General features: G+C 39.9%; 1 protein-coding gene across 3 annotated transcripts in view; it reads right to left on the bottom strand.

Annotated features, from left to right (window-relative positions):
* The window catches only part of MFSD6 (major facilitator superfamily domain containing 6), a 78,582-nt gene that overhangs the window by 20,881 nt on the left and 39,764 nt on the right, over positions 1-17,937 (bottom strand). For all 3 annotated transcript variants that reach the window (XM_045480535.1, XM_045480537.1, XM_045480536.1), the window contains exon 3: positions 5,579-5,676. In XM_045480535.1, coding sequence (XP_045336491.1) covers positions 5,579-5,676 — 98 coding nt within the window. The remainder of the gene's footprint in view (positions 1-5,578; positions 5,677-17,937) is intronic.

Genomic DNA, 17,937 nt, shown 5'->3' with positions numbered 1-17,937 from the left:
TATGACCCAGCAATTGCAGTACTAAGTATTTATCCAAAGGATACAGGTGTACTGCTTCAAAGGGGCACATGCACCCTAATGTTTACAGCAGCACTATCAACAATAGCCAAATTATGGAAAGAGTCAAATGTCCATGGACTAATGAATGGATAGAGAAGATGTGGTATATCTATATCTATATCAATATCAATATAGATATACATGTACATACATACAGTGGACTATTACTCAGTGATGAAAAAGAATGAAATCTTGCCATTTGCAACAATGTGGATGGAACTAGAATGTATCATGCTAACCGAAGTAAGTCAGAGAAAGACAAATATGATTTCACTCATATGTGGAATTTAAGAAACAAGACCGATGAAGATAGAGGAAGGGAAGGAAAAACAAGACAAAAACAGAGAGGGAGGCAAACCATAAGAGACTCTTAAATACAGAGAACAAACTGAGAGTTTCTGGAGAGGAGGTGGGTGGTGGTGGGCTGAGTGGGTGATGGGCACTAAGGAGGGCACTTTTAGGGATTAGCACTGGGTGTCATACGTAAGAGATAAATCACTGGGTCCTACTTCTGAAACCAAGACTACACTGTATGTTAACTAACGAATTTAAATTAAAAAAAATAAAGAATTAAAACTAAATCATGAAGTTAAACTAGTATTTGTAAAATAATTGGATAGCAATTAAGTACTAAACTATATAACACAGTCCATGAATCTAAGAACAATTCAGAAAAGGAAGAGCCAAGTATGGGATAAAATGCCCAGAACAGGATTCTTGAAGCAGAAGACATTTAAAGTGAATTTTAGGTGGACAAAATAATGCCTATTTCAAAGAAAAAGTTATATAAGAGTTTTTTGGTTTTTTTTTTTACGTTTATTTATTTTTGAGACAGAGAGAGACAGAGCATGAACGGGGGAGGGGCAGAGAGAGAGGGAGACACAGAATCGGAAACAGGCTCCAGGCTCTGAGCCATCAGCCCAGAGCCCGACGCGGGGCTCGAACTCACGGACCGCGAGATCGTGACCTGGCTGAAGTCGGACGCTTAACCGACTGCGCCACCCAGGCGCCCCAAGAGTTTTAGTAACTAAATAAACCATGGGAGTGACACAGAATAAAATTGCTCTACTGCAATTTATAAGACAATTCTGATTTAAAAAAATGATTTTAACAGTTAACACCAGTGACTTTTATATGTTAGTTTATCAACTGAAAAGCTAAACCCAGAGCATTTTTTCTATCCTACATATTCATGTGGCAAGCGACTTGTGTTTCAAGGGTTAAGCCAGACAGACAATTTCCAATATTGATGCTAACAGACTAGAGTCATGTCTAGAATTGCTGCTGTCAGATAAGGACTCCACTATCCTTTCATAATGTCTCCATGATCTTCCAGACCATAAGAGGAAGGAAAACACAGTTCTTATTTGGCTGAATTGGCATACTAAATAAGAGCAAAACTTCATAAATATCAGTTCAAGCCCTCCTACTGGTAAAAATGAAGAACATCTTTCATCAAAATCTTAACCCAGCTCCCACTCATAGAGCATCCTGCAGAGAAGGACCTGACACAGACCTCATTTGCACCTGTCAGTGCTTAAACCATTCAAGTACCTCGAAGGACCTCTTTTGTTACAGCAGCCCTACTACACTGGCCTTACTCGCCTTAAATGCATTTTATAGCAAGAATAATTTTGATCACATTCATCTCAAAGTTAGTAAGGATTCACAACCAGTACCTGCATAGGAAGGAGCATAAAATATCTGTTTTTGATCTTTATAACAAATAGATATGCTTGATCACAACCATGAATATTTAAATGTTTCTTGTACAAAAGTAACAGAGAAAATTCCTATAGGTCTTTAAAAATGAGGGGCGCCTGGGTGGCGCAGTCGGTTAAGCGTCCGACTTCAGCCAGGTCACGATCTCGCGGTCCGTGAGTTCGAGCCCCGCGTCGGGCTCTGGGCTGATGGCTCAGAGCCTGGAGCCTGTTTCCGATTCTGTGTCTCCCTCTCTCTCTGCCCCTCCCCTGTTCATGCTCTGTCTCTCTCTGTCCCAAAAATAAATAAACGTTGAAAAAAAAATTAAAAAAAATAAAATAAAATAAAAATGAGATCTTGAGAAATATACATAAACTCTCCTACTCCTTCCACTGTACCCAGCAATACTTTTAGGGACTTAGACCCACTGTCTCTTTTTAAAATAAATGGCAGGCTCCTTATGGGCAGGAAATATGTCTTCTGCTTCTCTATATGGTGCTGCCAATTGCTTACAGAACAACATGTTTGCTGCAGATGGTAGCTGAACTGCTAAAAGGATAAGCCTGCAAGAGAATACAAGAATACTGGCCACTAAATATAAAAGATCTTGGGAAAAGAAACATCCTCACAATTCCCACCATTATCCAACAGTCTTACCTGTTACATTCAGTCCCAAAGAGGGAGAGACGGGCAGTGGAAGATAGGGAATAAAGCACATCCCTTGTCTCCTCCTATTCTGTTGTCCACTAGGTGATACTAGTTCTCATGGTGTTCTGGGGATGAGGCAAGGGGTAACAGGATGAAGAGATAGACCTCACCTCTATTTTTTTTTTAAAGAAGATTGTCTTATATGGCACTGGCTGGGAATCGAAGTGCTGACTATTCACTGTCAAGATGCTCTGCACCCCCACCCCCCACCCCCGGCCAAGACTAGGTCTCTGGTAATCATCAGTAACAATTCCAGTCAAGGAATGAAGGAGCATCTATTATGATAGTGGGCTTGTCCTATAATTAACTCAGTGTTTTTTCATCATTTTTTCTTGTCTCTCCTACATCCTAAGTAGAGCTGCCTTAAGCACAAAGACTTGAAAGCACTTGGACGACACCTGTAAAGGTGGAAGAATCCAGACTGGCAAAACAAACCTCTTCAGTCAGAAGTGCATTTCTGTGATGCCGGATTTATTCCACGTGGGTGATCCACTATTTTCTGTGGGGAGCACATGGGCCTAACAAAGGCAAGGGATTTTGTTTCCATTGTACAACCAAAACACACTCAGCACTCACTTCTGCTAGGGTATCAAACAGTCTCCTCCAGTCTTAGACACAAAGAACTCTTAGAAGTGGTCACAGAGCCCTCTGTGAGACAAAGTGACTCTAGGTATTTACAGATCCCCCTTTCACTTGCTTCAGATCAGGAACTAGATTTCTAAGAGCACAGGGGAAAATAAAATGAACGACAGAGGTATAAACTATAGCCTGCCATGGGAAGCAGAATTCCTGTTTGGATTCAAACATGGCCAGCTCCCTAAATCCTGGGATAACCACTCTGAAGTATCCATAGTATTATGTAAATATGTCCTGGGTTGGCAGCTTGGGATGATGATGATAAACCCATCAAGCTCTAGCCATGGCATACACTTAGTTTCCCTGAAGTTGCCATTCTGCTTTCCATGTCTTAGCTCTGGCACATGGCTCTGTGGCATTTTCTCTATGCCAGAGTGGATTCCTATGCACCCCTCAAACTCCAGCTCATAAGTGATTTCCTTGGGAAATCTTTAAATAATATCTTTATCATTCCACTCCCTGCTCCTTCCAAGGAGCTTCTCTGCTACCTGGTACATTTTTCTGATTCCATCTAACATGCTGTAGTAATTATGTGTTTACATATCCAGCTTCCAGAACAGATGGGGAGACCTTGGGGCCCTAGTTAATATATTATTTTTTATTACATTTTATTATACCTTTATTACATTCCCAGCATGCTACCTGACTCTTGTAGTTATTTAATATACCTTTGATAAATTAATAGGAAAAAAGTTTTTTGATTCATAACAACATTTATTTTTTCCCTTTTATAAAATTCCTCTTTTGTTCCTTTAACCATTTAATTAAAAAGCTTCTCTTCTGCTCTCTTTTCTTGAGTCACTTATGTCATTTAATTCATATCAAATTAAAAGGAGAAAGAAAGATATATGCATATATTATTACAATATGCTTTGTTTTCTATGGGCATACCAGTTAGCTTTTTAATGTAGAGTCTGCACACTGTGGCATACCAATTAATAAAGAGGCAAGAATCCTGCCTCATACAATAGGACTAAAAATGGGATATCAAAGAACTGTGTTGCATTTGCCGTGTTATTACACAAGTCTTTCCTGCAGTCCATATTTAGTGCTTTGTTATTCTTAAATGACACAATGCTGAGGTATGTGCTCTGCCTCAAGACTTTCAGAGGAGTACCTGTGTGGCTAAGTTGGTTAAGCATCTGACTTTGGCTTAGCTCATGATCTCATGGTTCGTGAGTTCGAGCCCCTTGTTGGGCTCTGTGCTGATAGCTCAGAGCCTGGAGCCTGCTTTGGATTCTGTGTCTCCCTCTCTCTCTGCACCCACCCACCCCCAAAAAAATAAACATTAAAAAAAAAAAGACTCTTTCAGAGTTCTAATTATTATGAACAATAATTTCTTATAAGACCAAATTTCCATTTCCTATTACAAATAAAATCCCCTTTCATCAATTATACTATTGCGCCAGACCTGAGAAAAGCACCTTTAGATTATGTATATATTTTAATTTTATTATAATGTGAATATAAATTATGTTTCCTTTCAATAAGGATAGTTTTTTTTTTTCAATGCCACAATGGGATTTGGTGTTTGCATTTTATACATTTTGTTTCATCTTACAGATCATGATGAGAAATTATGTTGATTGTGCTATATTTGTATCCTCAGTGTTGGAAAATAATAATGGCGGTCTCTAAAGCTAATGAAATTGTGTATAATCACATACTATTTAGTACAATTAATGATTTAGGAGCCTGGGATGTCCCAGAAGACCTCAACTCCAATCATCTTGTCCTGAACCTTTATTTTAATCATAATGCCAACCACCAAATGGCTCAACCAAGCAGCTAACAAGGGTTTTCAATACACAGTCTAGATTATATGAGCGAATATGGCAATGAACTTTGTATAGAAATCCAAGTTTTCATTGCTCCTAAGGCATATGGCCAGAGCCTCCTAAAAATTTTTTTTCGAAGTTATATGTTGAAGGGAAACAGTCCAATGAAGCAAAGAGAAGAACTCACATCAGGATATTTGAGCAAAGCTTTTAAAAGTTCATGGGAAAATAATAGCTTGACTGTAAAGCTTTAGTTGTAAATCACTAGATGTGATCAAAGTAACTGAAGAAATAAAATAATTATGACAACCTTTTCCAGTATCTATAGTTAACCTACAAACGCCAAAATACCAAAGTCTTTAAAAGATAAATCCTTTTATACTTAAAACTACCTTTGGAAGTGCATGCCTAACAATTGTACATAACAGTTTATTCCAGAGTTCCTTTTTCTTTGTTTAATCACAAGGGTGTGGGACAAATCCAGCTTTGTTTGGCTCAACAAACACAGAACACTCAGAGTAACTGAAGAGCCAACTCCCCTGATGTCACCTCTTCCTTAACAACCATTTCAAAATCCTATAAAACAGTAGGACTGCCCTTCCTTCACAGAGTCACATGCTGAAGGCCACTCAACTTTTACACAGTCATAGCTCAGTCAGGTAGAAAAATAATTCTAATTCCAGCTGTTAACTTACCTTGAAGAACTTCCATGGGGAGAACAGTCCAGGCATTTTCCAGGTAGGAAATATAAATATAGCGAGCCGTATTGCAAGCCAGGCCAATGTACAGAACCCTAAAAAAAAGGGGGGTTGGGGAGAAGAAGATGAGGCCCTGGAATGAGGCATAAAGCATGCAAATATTACCTACGTCTTCCCCTGCCCAAACCATCCATCATCCAGCAGTGTTCAAACTTAGGAGTGGGCAAGCTAAAAGACAATTCAAGTTAACCAGGAACTCTTAGGAGAAAGAAGGCTGCTTCTAACGTATCTGCCGTCAGCCTTTTCAAAAACACTTGTTAATATAAAAGTGACCATCACCCTTCCTGAAACTTAATTAGGAGCAGAGCTGATGCTTTTTTAAGATAGCCTGGGCACACTGCCATGTCTAATGACATTACTGGCTTCCTTCCAGGTGGCTGTAGGGTAAACATGCTGGGATTATAGCTACTTCACTCTGATGGGGGAAGAACAGGATAAAAATGAGAACATGAATATGAACTTGGTCTCACATGCAATATCGAAGACACCAAGTTTTATAAGGAGACTCTCAAGGTCATCGAAAACTATCATCCGATGATGAATAATAAACAATTTGGAGATCAAATACTTTTTCCTGTCAGTTCAATTGACACATCTTCATTATTTACAAATAAATCCATGATATCATATGCTTACCAAACTAATAAATATATATCAACATCACTTTCCCCCCTCTTAAGTACCGCCACCAAAATTGTGAGAAAAACAAAATAAATAAAGGCCTTAAGTGGTACGTTACATTCTCTGTCTTTCTGAACTGGATGAGCTGGTTTGGAAGTAAACGGTGGTTGTTTCTTTGTATAAAACACAGCCTGATGGTAGAGATTTCTCTCTTTTTTTTATTTAATCTTTTTTTTTTTTTTGAAGTTTAGTTATTGATTTTGAGAGAGAGCGAGAACAAGTGAGCACACACAAGTGGAGGAGGGGCAGAGACAGAGGGAGAGAGAGAGAATCCCAAGCAGACTCTGTGCTGTTAGTACAGAGCACCATGTGGGGCTTGATCTCACAAACCATGAGATCATGACCTGAGCTGAAATCAAGAGTCAGATGCTTAACTGACTGAGCCACCCAGGCACCCCTAGGGATTTCTCTTTCTAACTTGTTTTCCATTTTCTTTAATTTTCTAATCTTAATGCTTTTTTTTTCTTAATTCAAGTGAATGAAAATTCAAAGGTAAAAGAAATAAGCCGATATAACAGTCAGTGGTATTTTCCTCATCTTGCTCAACTATATTTTTATATTAAAATCATCAAATAAACATTGTTCTCTTTTCCCAACACTGGATCAAGGAAAGGAAATGCTTTGAGGCATCCAGCTGATATTAACCACAAATAGGGAACAGAAGGATGGGAAGAAAGACAAAAATGGTTGAGGGGCAGGGATGGGATAGGAAATAGATATTAAAAGAGATTTAGGAGATCTTCAGTGTTGAAAAGGTCTGGGTTATCATATTCTGTGGACATTATGTTCTTTGTACTTGAATGTTTTGAGGAAAAAAGCATATGTTTAGATCCTGTTTGATAAAAATTTCCTGAAGAAACTTGCTATACAGATCCATCAACAAGGGTCCTTCTGCTGGGAAACAACAGCAAAAAGCCCACAGGAAATTAAAATGCAAAATACATCACACAAACATACAAATGACACAACCCATGTCTCCTTTTTAAGTTCTAATCTAAGTCTGTTGATGACCTTGACCCCATAGCCTCAGGGGTCAGTAAACATTTTCTGTAAAGGGCCATACATAAATAGTTTAGGCTTTGTAGGTCTGTTGCCACTACTCAACCTTACAACTGTAGTGTGAAAGCAGCATAGACAATACGTACATGAGGGAGCATGGATGGCTGTATTCCAGTAAGATTTGAATTATGAACAGTGAAATTTAAATTTCATAGACAGCTGACCTCTAAACAATGCAGGGATTAGAGGTGCCAACCCCCTGCATAGTAGGAAATCCACATATAACTTTTGATTCCCCTAAAACTTAACTACCAATAGCCTACTATTGACTGGAAGCCTTACCAATAACATAAACAGTCAATTAATGTATTTTATATGTTATATGTATTATATACTATATTCTAATAATAAGATAAAGGAAATGTTACTAAGGAAAACATAAGGAAAATACGTTTGCAGTACCATACTATATTTATTGAAAAATTCTGTGTATAAGAGGACCTGTACAGTTCAAACCCATGTTGTTCAAAGGTCAACTGTAGTTTTTATGCATCACAAAATATTATTCTTCTTTGACTTTTTTCAACCACTTAAAAATACAGAAACCACCTTTAGTTCTGGGCCATACAGAAACAGGCAGCAGGCCAGATTTGGCCTAAGGGCTGAAGCCTGCTAAGCCCTGATCTAGCTCATTAGTTCTTGGCTATACATCAGATTTACTCAGGTAACTATTAAAAATGACAGATGTCAAGGCCCATGCTAGTCTCAATAAAGATCTCTCTGGCTGGAACCCACACACTGTGCTTTAGAAACCTCCCCAGTTTATTCAGATACTAAGCCAGGGTAAAGAACCACTGGTCTAGGTCATGCCACACAGCTTCCCAGTGATATGTCAGTTTAAATATCCCTTTCACGTATTAGATTCTTAGGTTGCTGAAATACTTTTCAGTGACTATTCAATAAATACATATCTAATTCTTTTCCCTTTTCATGGGTCAAAATGCTGCCTTTCTGCTCACAATTCACAATTTTACTCTTGCTGATTTCTTGAAGCACTGGCTACCCCAGAATGGTTGATGAGGACGAAATGATAGTGTTCCTCTCTCTTTTGGAATTCTGGAATAAAAGTACTGTCAGAAAACAAGAGGGTACTTGGATGCTTTTCTTTAAAATAATTACTACTACTACTAATAATAACAACAATAATAATAATAATGCTACAATTTATTGAGTGCTTATTTTGGGTGATTCACTGTGTTGTAATTATAACAAGCCTGCAGAGTAGATGTTATTATCCCTGCTGAAGTCAGACGCTCAACTTTAAGATTAATAACAGGCAGGGGCACCTGGGTGGCTCAGTCGGTTACATGTCCAACTTTGGCTCAGGTCGTGATCCCATGGTTCGTGGGTTTGAGCCCCGCATCGGGCTCTGTGCTGACAGCTTGGAGCCTGGAGCCTGCTTTGGATTCTGTAGCTCCCTCTCTCTCTGCCCCTCCCCCGCTTCTCAAAAATAAATAAACATTAAAAAAAATTTTAAACTGACATTTCATTCACTGTTATGGGCTGAATTGTGTCCCCTGAATTTCATATGTTGAAGTCCCAGGTCCTAACCCTCAGTACCTTGGAGTGTGACTATATAAGGAGATAGGGCCTTTAAATACGTATATGTATCATTAAATACATATCATTAAATACGACATTTAAATTATGTTGCATGGGTGGGTCCTAATCCAGTATGACTGGTGTCCTGATAAGAAGAGAACAAAACAGGTCAGAGACAGGCACAGAGAGAAGGCTGGGATGAAGACAGTGGAGAGTTCCTCGGAAGAAATAAAACCTGCTGACATCTTGATCTTGGACTTTTAGCTTCCAGAACTGTTCAGGAAATAAATTTCTAGTTGTTTAAGCCATCCAATCTGTGGTGCTTTATTGTGGCAGCCCTAGCAAATGAATTCATGCACACCTATGAAATTAAGGATTTGGAATAAAAAGAAATTAAAAATGATAAAGATCATCTTCTGGATGGTCAAATTCTTTATACTGAATATAAAGCACATGTTCAGAGTCCTAGAATATTCCTGAGCACTATGAGGTCTGGAAGTACAGAAGAATAGGGTGAAAAATGCTTCTCACTGAGATACAGATACCTAATGAGCATCTATAATGAAGAAGCTCAGAGACAACCTCATCACTTTCCTATTTCACAACAGGAAGTCAGTAAGTATAAAATTAGGCAAGAAATAAAGGTAATTTTAGAATAGGTGGTTGATATAAGTGAACTTCTCTATAAAGAGGATGAACACGAGTGGTAGGAAGCAAATGCTTTAGCAGAAAACAACTACACCATGGAAAACCCAAATCACTTGTCAAACGTGTGACAAGTGTCACCTTGACAAAGTGCCCCTGCACCTTGATTCTGTATTTGAGCAAAATATAACAGGAGAAAAAAAGTGTTTATGACATTATAATTTCTTATACAACCACAATTCACAGTATTGGAAGGACAAATTGGTGGTTATTTTATAATAAAACTAGTACTTTTTTGGGCTCCTGGGTGTCTCAGTTGGTTAAGCATTCAACTCGACTTCAGCTAGGATCATGATTTCACAGTTTGTGGGTTCAAGTCCCACATTGGGCTCTGCACTGACAGTGTGGAGTCTGCTTGGGATTCTCTCTCTCTCTCTGCCCCTCCCGTTCTCTGTCTCTCAAAGTAATTAAAATAAACTTTTAAAAAATTATGAAAACAATATTATATCCTAGCTACTATTCAATATTATTGCTATCTTTCGAATTTGTTGTGAGATTGAATGTAAGTAAGCCATATAGACACAAATAGTTAAGAAAAGGACATAAAATAATCAGCATCACCATTATTGTATTCTTCCTGGACAAAGGAATTGGCAGTCTCTCTCTAGAGACTTCAGGAAAGTGCTTATTTACTTCAAGGACCACTTGGATCATCAGAAAATGTATGTGACACAATGGGAACCTTTGAAACAAAGCAGCTGATAGAAACAAGATTCTCTTATAAAACATGTTTCTCTGCAGCCTATCTGGTACAATGTTCTGCTTAGCTCTCTGTCCTCCAGCCACACAAATGCCAAATGGACCCACTGGGCTACTGTCCCAACCTATCCCTCAGTATGACCTGATGTCCTACCCTTCCTTCCGATCTCACTCAATTCCTTTATATGTGATCACAGCTGTTATCATGTGCCTCTCCTCATAATCCTTATCTCAGTTGTACCTGTGTGTCAACAACCTGGCTGTATGCTTCATGCGGGGTGAGATCAATTTCATGTAATATTGGCTAGGTTTTATCCCCAGTGCTTGGCACACAGTAGGCACTCAATAAATATTCAATAACTAGAGGGAAAATATAAATACTTTAAACAGAACATCACTCAACAAATATTTACTGAACACACTGTGCTAAGTGCCAGGGATACAGTGATGAACAAGATATGAACTATGAAATATATTATGCTTATAATTTTATGTGTGTGTGTGTGTATATAAGAGACAGGTATGTGAAAGAATTATTTGATTTATAAAAAAAACCTGGAACTAGGATGATTAAAAAAATGGATGTCCGGGGCGCCTGGGTGGCACAGTCGGTTAAGCGTCCGACTTCAGCCAGGTCACGATCTCGCGGTCTGTGAGTTCGAGCCCCGTATCGGGCTCTGGGCTGATGGCTCAGAGCCTGGAGCCTGTTTCCGATTCTGTGTCTCCCTCTCTCTCTGCCCCTCCCCTGTTCATGCTCTGTCTCTCTCTGTCCCAAAAATAAATAAACGTTGGAAAAAAAAAAATGGATGTCCATATTTGTCACCATTTGTGATTAATGTTAATAGGCTATGGTTGAAGATAATATTAAGTCATTTCTGTGAACAAGCAATAGTTCAATGAACAGCTGTCTGTTGTTTGCTTATCTGAGGGCCTCCTGAAGCATCATGCAGTGAATCTTCAACACATGTGCACTAGCAGATAACAGGGTTCTTGGGTACCCACAGGCCCATCTCACTAGAGGACTAAGAGTTAGCATACATGCCACAAAGCTCAAAGAATCAGTGGCGCTCCCGTACCGAACACAGCACAGCCAAGGGGATCATCAATAGAGACACCAAGTCACCAAGCTCCTTTCATTAAACAGGCGTAGCTGGCTACGGACCCATCCTTGTAGAACAGAGCATAAGAACCATATTGTATGTCCGAAGAGTGATTGAAGGAAAAAGACTATTCATTTACCTATGGTTTGTACAGCTACCAATACTTCCTTTTTTTTTCTGCTAGAAAAAGTGAAGTCTGAGCCTCTGTTGGTGTTAAGTCATTCTTTATTTAGCTGCCTTCAAATATTTCCTCTCTCAGTGATTGATAAGCTAAGAGTATAATTATGGCAATCATCAGCTGGCTCACTGTGCTGGTTCCTGGCCATATTTACTCCTCTCTATTGTCCCTTTAGTTTATCTGTCTACTTTTTCTTAAGGTTGTGTGTATCTTAGGTAGAAAAATAAGGATGTTCAAAACAAAACAGAACCTTAATTAATGGAACCCAACTACTTGGAAGACACAATATGCTGTTTTGTTCTAGTTTCCATTTGGGTAAAAGTTAGATGACCAAACACACACACACACACACACACACACACACACACACACACACACACCATATAAGTTTTTGTTTAAAAATTTTCCATGAGATGACCTGAGGTATATATAAAATACAAATTCTATCATTTCCAAACAAGAATCATTGACATTTAGTATAGCAATTAATTTGAAAAAGGCCTCAAGAGTTTTAGTTGACCCTAAGCTAAATTTGAGGGAGTTAAACAAGTTCATCAAAATTCAGGCTGAAGGAGTATCATGACCAAACCAAAAGGAGATAATAGTCTCACTGTTCTTGACTTTGGCCAAACCACAGGAAGAAGTGGGAACAATTAAAGAGATCACTGGCAAAAAAGAAAGGAGCCAGAATAAGGAGGGGAAAGAATAGTGGGGAGTCTGGGATAAGATGCCCTGTGGAAAATCCATGAGAGAACTGGAGAGACAAAGCTGTATGAGGGACGTTCATAAAGGCCTTTTCTGCTGAGGAGGGAAGGGGCTATGTTAACCCTAAGTCAGACCTGTGAGCTGTCAGTACAATAGAAATTGTTTTAGCTGCTAAGCAGAAACTAAGAAAATAAAGCATTCTCTCTTTTCAGCTGGATCTGATCCTTGACCGGCCTGGGACTTCAGCATAGGCATAGGAAGCCTACCCAGTAGAAGGCAGAGCTGGTAGACGAAGAAACCCAGGTTCTGACTGCATCATATGAGCTCCGATTAAAGCTACCGCTACAGGTATCTGCTAGCTAGACTTTGCAGTTGGACAATACATTCCTTGTTTTCCTTAAGCCCCTTTGAGTAAGGTTTTCTGCTTCCTCAAGTGAAAGAGTCCTAAGTGAGACAAGATCTTAGCTACCTTGTGAGGTAGCAAGTTCCACATCACTAGAAGTGGCCAAAGACTAAGTAACCATCTGCCGAGGATTAGGGGGAAAGAAATCTAAACTGGGCTCAAGCTAAGCCTATGTGATGGTATTAGTTTGCTAGCTCTACCATAACGAATACCTCAGACTGGGTGACTTAAACAGCAGAATTGATTTTCTCACAATTCTGGAGGCTAGAAATCTAAGATCAAGGTATCAGCAGTATTAGTTTCTTCTAAGGCCTCTTTCCTTGGCTTGTAGATGGCTGTCTTCTCCTTGTGTCCTCACATGGTCTTTCTTCAATGTGTGCCTGTGTCCCAATCTCCTTTTCTCATAAGGACACCCATTATATTAGACACTGGTCTACGCTAACGACTTCATTTCAACTACCCTTTAAATTTTTTTAAATGTTTATTTTTGAGAAAGAGAGAGATAGCCCAAGTGTGGGAAGGCAGAGAGCGAGGGGGACAGAGGATCCGAAGCAGGCCCCACGCTGACAGCAGAGAGCCCAACATGGGGCTCAAACCCACAAACCACATGATCATAACCCAAGTCAAAGTCAGACACTTAACTGACTGAGCCACCCAGGTGCCCCTCAACTTAACTACCTCTTTAAAGACCCTGTCTCCAAATGCAGTCACATTCTGAGGTATTAGAGGTTAGGAGTTCAGTATATGAATTTGGGGGAGGGGACACAATTCAGGCCACAAAAACGATCTCCAAGGTTACTTAGAATTCCAACAAAATTTAGTAAAGAATGCCGTGTTTTACTCAAGAGCTATTTATTCCGTGGATCAGAAATAAAATGTATGATGCCAGTGGTAGCTGCCCTGGGCTTCTGAAGTCAGCATGAGGCTGCACCCTTAGAAAAGAATTGTTAGCAGTTTGTACAACCCAATCCAACTATATTTATTCATTTATGTTATCTAGGGGACTGCTATTTACTTTTCCAGTGGTTGATGTAGAGTGAAAGGCTTTGACAAACAGTGCTAATTAATACGTTTTTACAACAGGCAGCATGGTGGGGCCTAGGCTGCACCTTGTCTGAAGTGATGTCATCCAGGGCACAGACATACTGGCAGTAGACTTTTCTCAGGAATGGTCATGACTGCCTTCACTAGCATTAAATAAAATGCAAATAAAATAAAATGCAAACATCTCAGCAAGGGCAGCCAAGTCTTTTACAAATTCTGAGCCAGTACATGGATAAATGTGCAAGTTTTATAGTTCTAACTTCCATTCAAATCTACTGGCCTTCCAGAAAGAAAATCCTCTATACAGATCCACTATCATAAATCACATTGCCCATCTCTGACCAGACAGTCTGTTGTCATGGCATCGCCTGGATGAATTTGCATGAATGGCAGTGTGCACATTTCTGATTTCTCAGCAAAACCCATTCAGAGTCTGAGTCCTTGCAGGGGTGGGCAGGGAGCAGTGAGGTCTGATGTGTGGTTTTTCACATACTAAAACCAACCACAGTAGAAAGTTAGATCATTAGAGTCAGAACTCAAAGAAGCCACAGCCATTAAGTCCAACCGTCTTACAAAGACAAGGAAATAGAGGTCCAGACAGGCAGAATGGGGGCCTCAAAATCCATTAGCCAGTGAAAGTCAAGGTCCCTTCTCCCTTGCCCTTTGGCTCTTTTGGTAGATAACAACAATGTGCTGTGTTGCTACTCCAGGGTTCCTACGTGAAGTCAGAACCTAGACAAGGGCCTGAAGAAACGCCTGTGGATTGGACCAGTAGCGACAGGGCCTGGTGACGCTAATGTGAATATGCCTATGGTAACAGCTATGCGTTTGGATCAAGGAAGTTGGATATATGTTTGAGTTGACTTTAGAAGACAGTTAACATTTTAAACTTTGATGAATCATTAAGAGGAATGGCATAAGAGGAAAGTAGTAAAGCAAATGCCAGTCAACAGCTGCCCAATATCCTGGATCAAAAAAGAAAAGTTAAGAGGAAAATTTTGTTATGAGATAAAATGGGTCAAAAACCTATTTCTCCTGAGGTAGCCCCAGAAAGTTCAGGTGTCAATGCTAAGGCAGGACACAAGGTGAGCCAGGATTTCTGTCCCCAAGCAGACAGACTTTGAAACCAAATAATCAGAAATTGACTATCTGGCTTGGGCTGGGTAAGGAACAGAAATTAGGGAGGGGCACCCCCCCCCACACACACACCCCTAACAGGATTGTAAGGGGAGAGCAAAGACAGGGGCTAAGAGTCTCCATCTTGTGTAGGTCCAACCACCGACTCAGGCTGTGTTCATCAACACTTCAGGTCTCTAGACCCGCCTGGGAGGTCTCTGAGATGGGCTTAGCCCACCAGGGGGTTGAAAATTGCCCGGATCTTTTCCTTTCCTTGATCCCTAAAGTAGCTCCACAGAACCCACTGTGAAGAGTCAACTACTCTACCTACCAACACTGAATTTGAGCTATCTCCCTCTCTTTCTCTCTTTCTTGAACTTTCACTAGCTTTCAGACTTAATTCAATGTAATCCCAACTCACAATGCTAAACACTTTCCCTGAAGTGAAAATTAGGTTATGAGTTTTTCAAGAAAGAACAAAAAAATACAATTTCAGTAAACTCCTGCCCCAAACTTGTCAATTAATACATTTTTATGACTAGAAATTTTGTTCCATTCTTTTTCAAAATAGGAAACTGTAACTGAATATTAGATTGTGTCCAAACCCACTCCTCTTCCCCCTTTTTTGTGACATTAAGGAAAAAAGACCATCAACATCAGTGGCCTTGAGACCTCTGCTTACTGCAGGCCCCTCACCATGCCTAACCCTTCATACTAGTATTTCTATAATGTTCTCCAATTCTTTAGCATTTTTCCCACTTACTATCTCATTTGTTCCTGCCAATAATCTTCTGAAATAGGAAGGGCAAGAGTTCTCATGAATCCTGTTTTGCAGCTGAAGAAATCAAGGCCCTGAAAGGTGAACCAAGTTGCCAGAGTCACAAAACTAAACAAATCGCAGAACCAAGACTCAACTTGAGGTCTTCTGCTGTCAAATCCTACACCCTTCCCATAGTCAGCAGACCTCCTCCACCCTGACCATGAGGATTGGAGGCAAACAGAGAAATTGAAAGGGTACTCTTTTACACACACGCGCGCACACACACACACCAATGACCATTCTACCTTAAAAATCTTGTTTCACAAAAATTTGCTGCGATATTCTACTTGCATTTGAAACATACTAGATTTCTAACAAAATCTTGTTGATAGAACTAAGAATAACTTAATAGTAATAACTTAGTAGTAACAAAAGAGTATTCATAATTAAGAGTAACTTGGTTAAGAGTAATCAAGCAATAATGAAACTAGTCTTCATCTACTTTGATGGATGCCAACATTATTATCTGATTCACTGAAAAGAGTATGGGATCTACCAGCCAGAGACCTGGGCTGAGTCCCCACCCCACCATTCAGAAGGGCAGACCTTGGGCAATCATAGCAAATCTGTTCCTTCTTAGTCATGCATGGTGGATCTGCCCATCCAACCAATGTAAATGCCACCAGGAATGGAGTACACATGCAGAAAAAGAAGTTTACCACTGCTTGACTCACTCTCACAGTCATCCCAATGTTATGCCACACATCACTCCTACTCCAGTATCCTCTGACTCTTAGAATCTTTGGGAATCCCAACCCTCTCTATCCTTCTCAGGCTCTCCTTGCTCTGTTAGGACATAGGTCTTAGTCACCTCAGGCTATCATAACAAAATACTACAGAATGGGTGGCTTAAACAAGAGAAATCTATTTTCTAACAGTTCTGGAACATGGAAATCTGAGAACAGGGTGCCAGCACTGTTGGATTCTGCTGAAAACCCTCTTCCTGACTTGCAGATGGCCACCTTCTCACTGTGTCCTGCCATGGTGGAGAGAAACAGCCAGAGCAAGCTCTCTAGTGTCTCTTCTTATAAGGGTACTAATCCCATCATGTTCTCTGTTCTTAATACCCATGTTCTCTGACACAATTAGGAACCTACCCTGGGGCTCCATGAACCCTGGCTGCAGGTTCTCAGGTGCTCCACCCCAGGCCCCCAGGGAGTCAACATGTCTTTTCCACCAATGGAGGTTATCCGGCTCTCATCAAGCCACTGTAAAATGAATATAACAAAACTTAACTGTTTTGTCAAGTGGCTATAACAATAAAAATATTTATGAAAACTGTATAAATTGTAAAGCCTACAATATTATTTCCATTTATTTTTATTGGTGATCTAGAAATTAGAAATGGAAATAATGATTTTCTAATGTAGTCTAATTAGGAAACTGAGAATAAAATGGTTCCCTCTAAAAGATACAAGAATCTGTGGAATAAAGTATATTCCAGTTATCAGTGGCATTCCTCAGTTAAGGCAATAAAAAATAATTTTACCTTCAGGCATGTGTATTAAAAAATAGTAATTGATTTGTTTGCTGGTCTTGGTTTGCTTTCTTAGTTTAAATTGCACTTATCAAGTAAGCCCTAAGCACAAAAAATCACACCTAAGCCATTAGGCTATTTGGGGCATCATATTCCCTCCAGTACTATGTTTCTCCAGTCCCATGGAAATGCAGGGGCCACCATTCCTAAGGGTGAATAGTGGCTCACTCTAGGATGAAGGCCTTGAGTTATGAGTGAATAACATCAAGAGAACATTAGAGAAATAATCATCAAGACTTCAGGTTCTGACTTTAGGATATAATTTTCATCCCCATCTTAGAAGCACTGAGTTTGCCTCTTTTCAATAGTCCTGCTCTATGGTTGGCACTGCTTCCAGAAGTAACACTGATAGTAACACGTTCCTTATTTGGGGTAAATGGTTTCCCAAAATGGATCTACTAGCTGAAGGGAAGTAGAGAAGGAAGATGGTTACAGAAAACTGAAATCATGGGATGGAGCTAGTTGTCCTACTTACATGCCAGTCAGTGTTCCCCCAAAGACCTCTCTCCAGCCTCCTCCTCTCTTCCAAGATCTAGACTTACAAATACAACAGTGGGCATCTCCACTGTCTCAGAGGCTTCACACAAGGTCCATACTCCAGTATCCTCTCCCCGCCTCCCTGGGTTCCCTTCCTTGGCGGGTGGCACCACCACCTATGTGGTATCTAGCTCACAAAATAACTTCTCCCTTGCTCCAGCTACAGTAAA

Source organism: Leopardus geoffroyi, chromosome C1 (assembly GCF_018350155.1).
Source record: "Leopardus geoffroyi isolate Oge1 chromosome C1, O.geoffroyi_Oge1_pat1.0, whole genome shotgun sequence".
In the NCBI taxonomy this organism is placed as follows: Eukaryota; Metazoa; Chordata; class Mammalia; order Carnivora; family Felidae; genus Leopardus; species Leopardus geoffroyi.
This window is presented reverse-complemented; position numbering and strand designations above follow the sequence as displayed.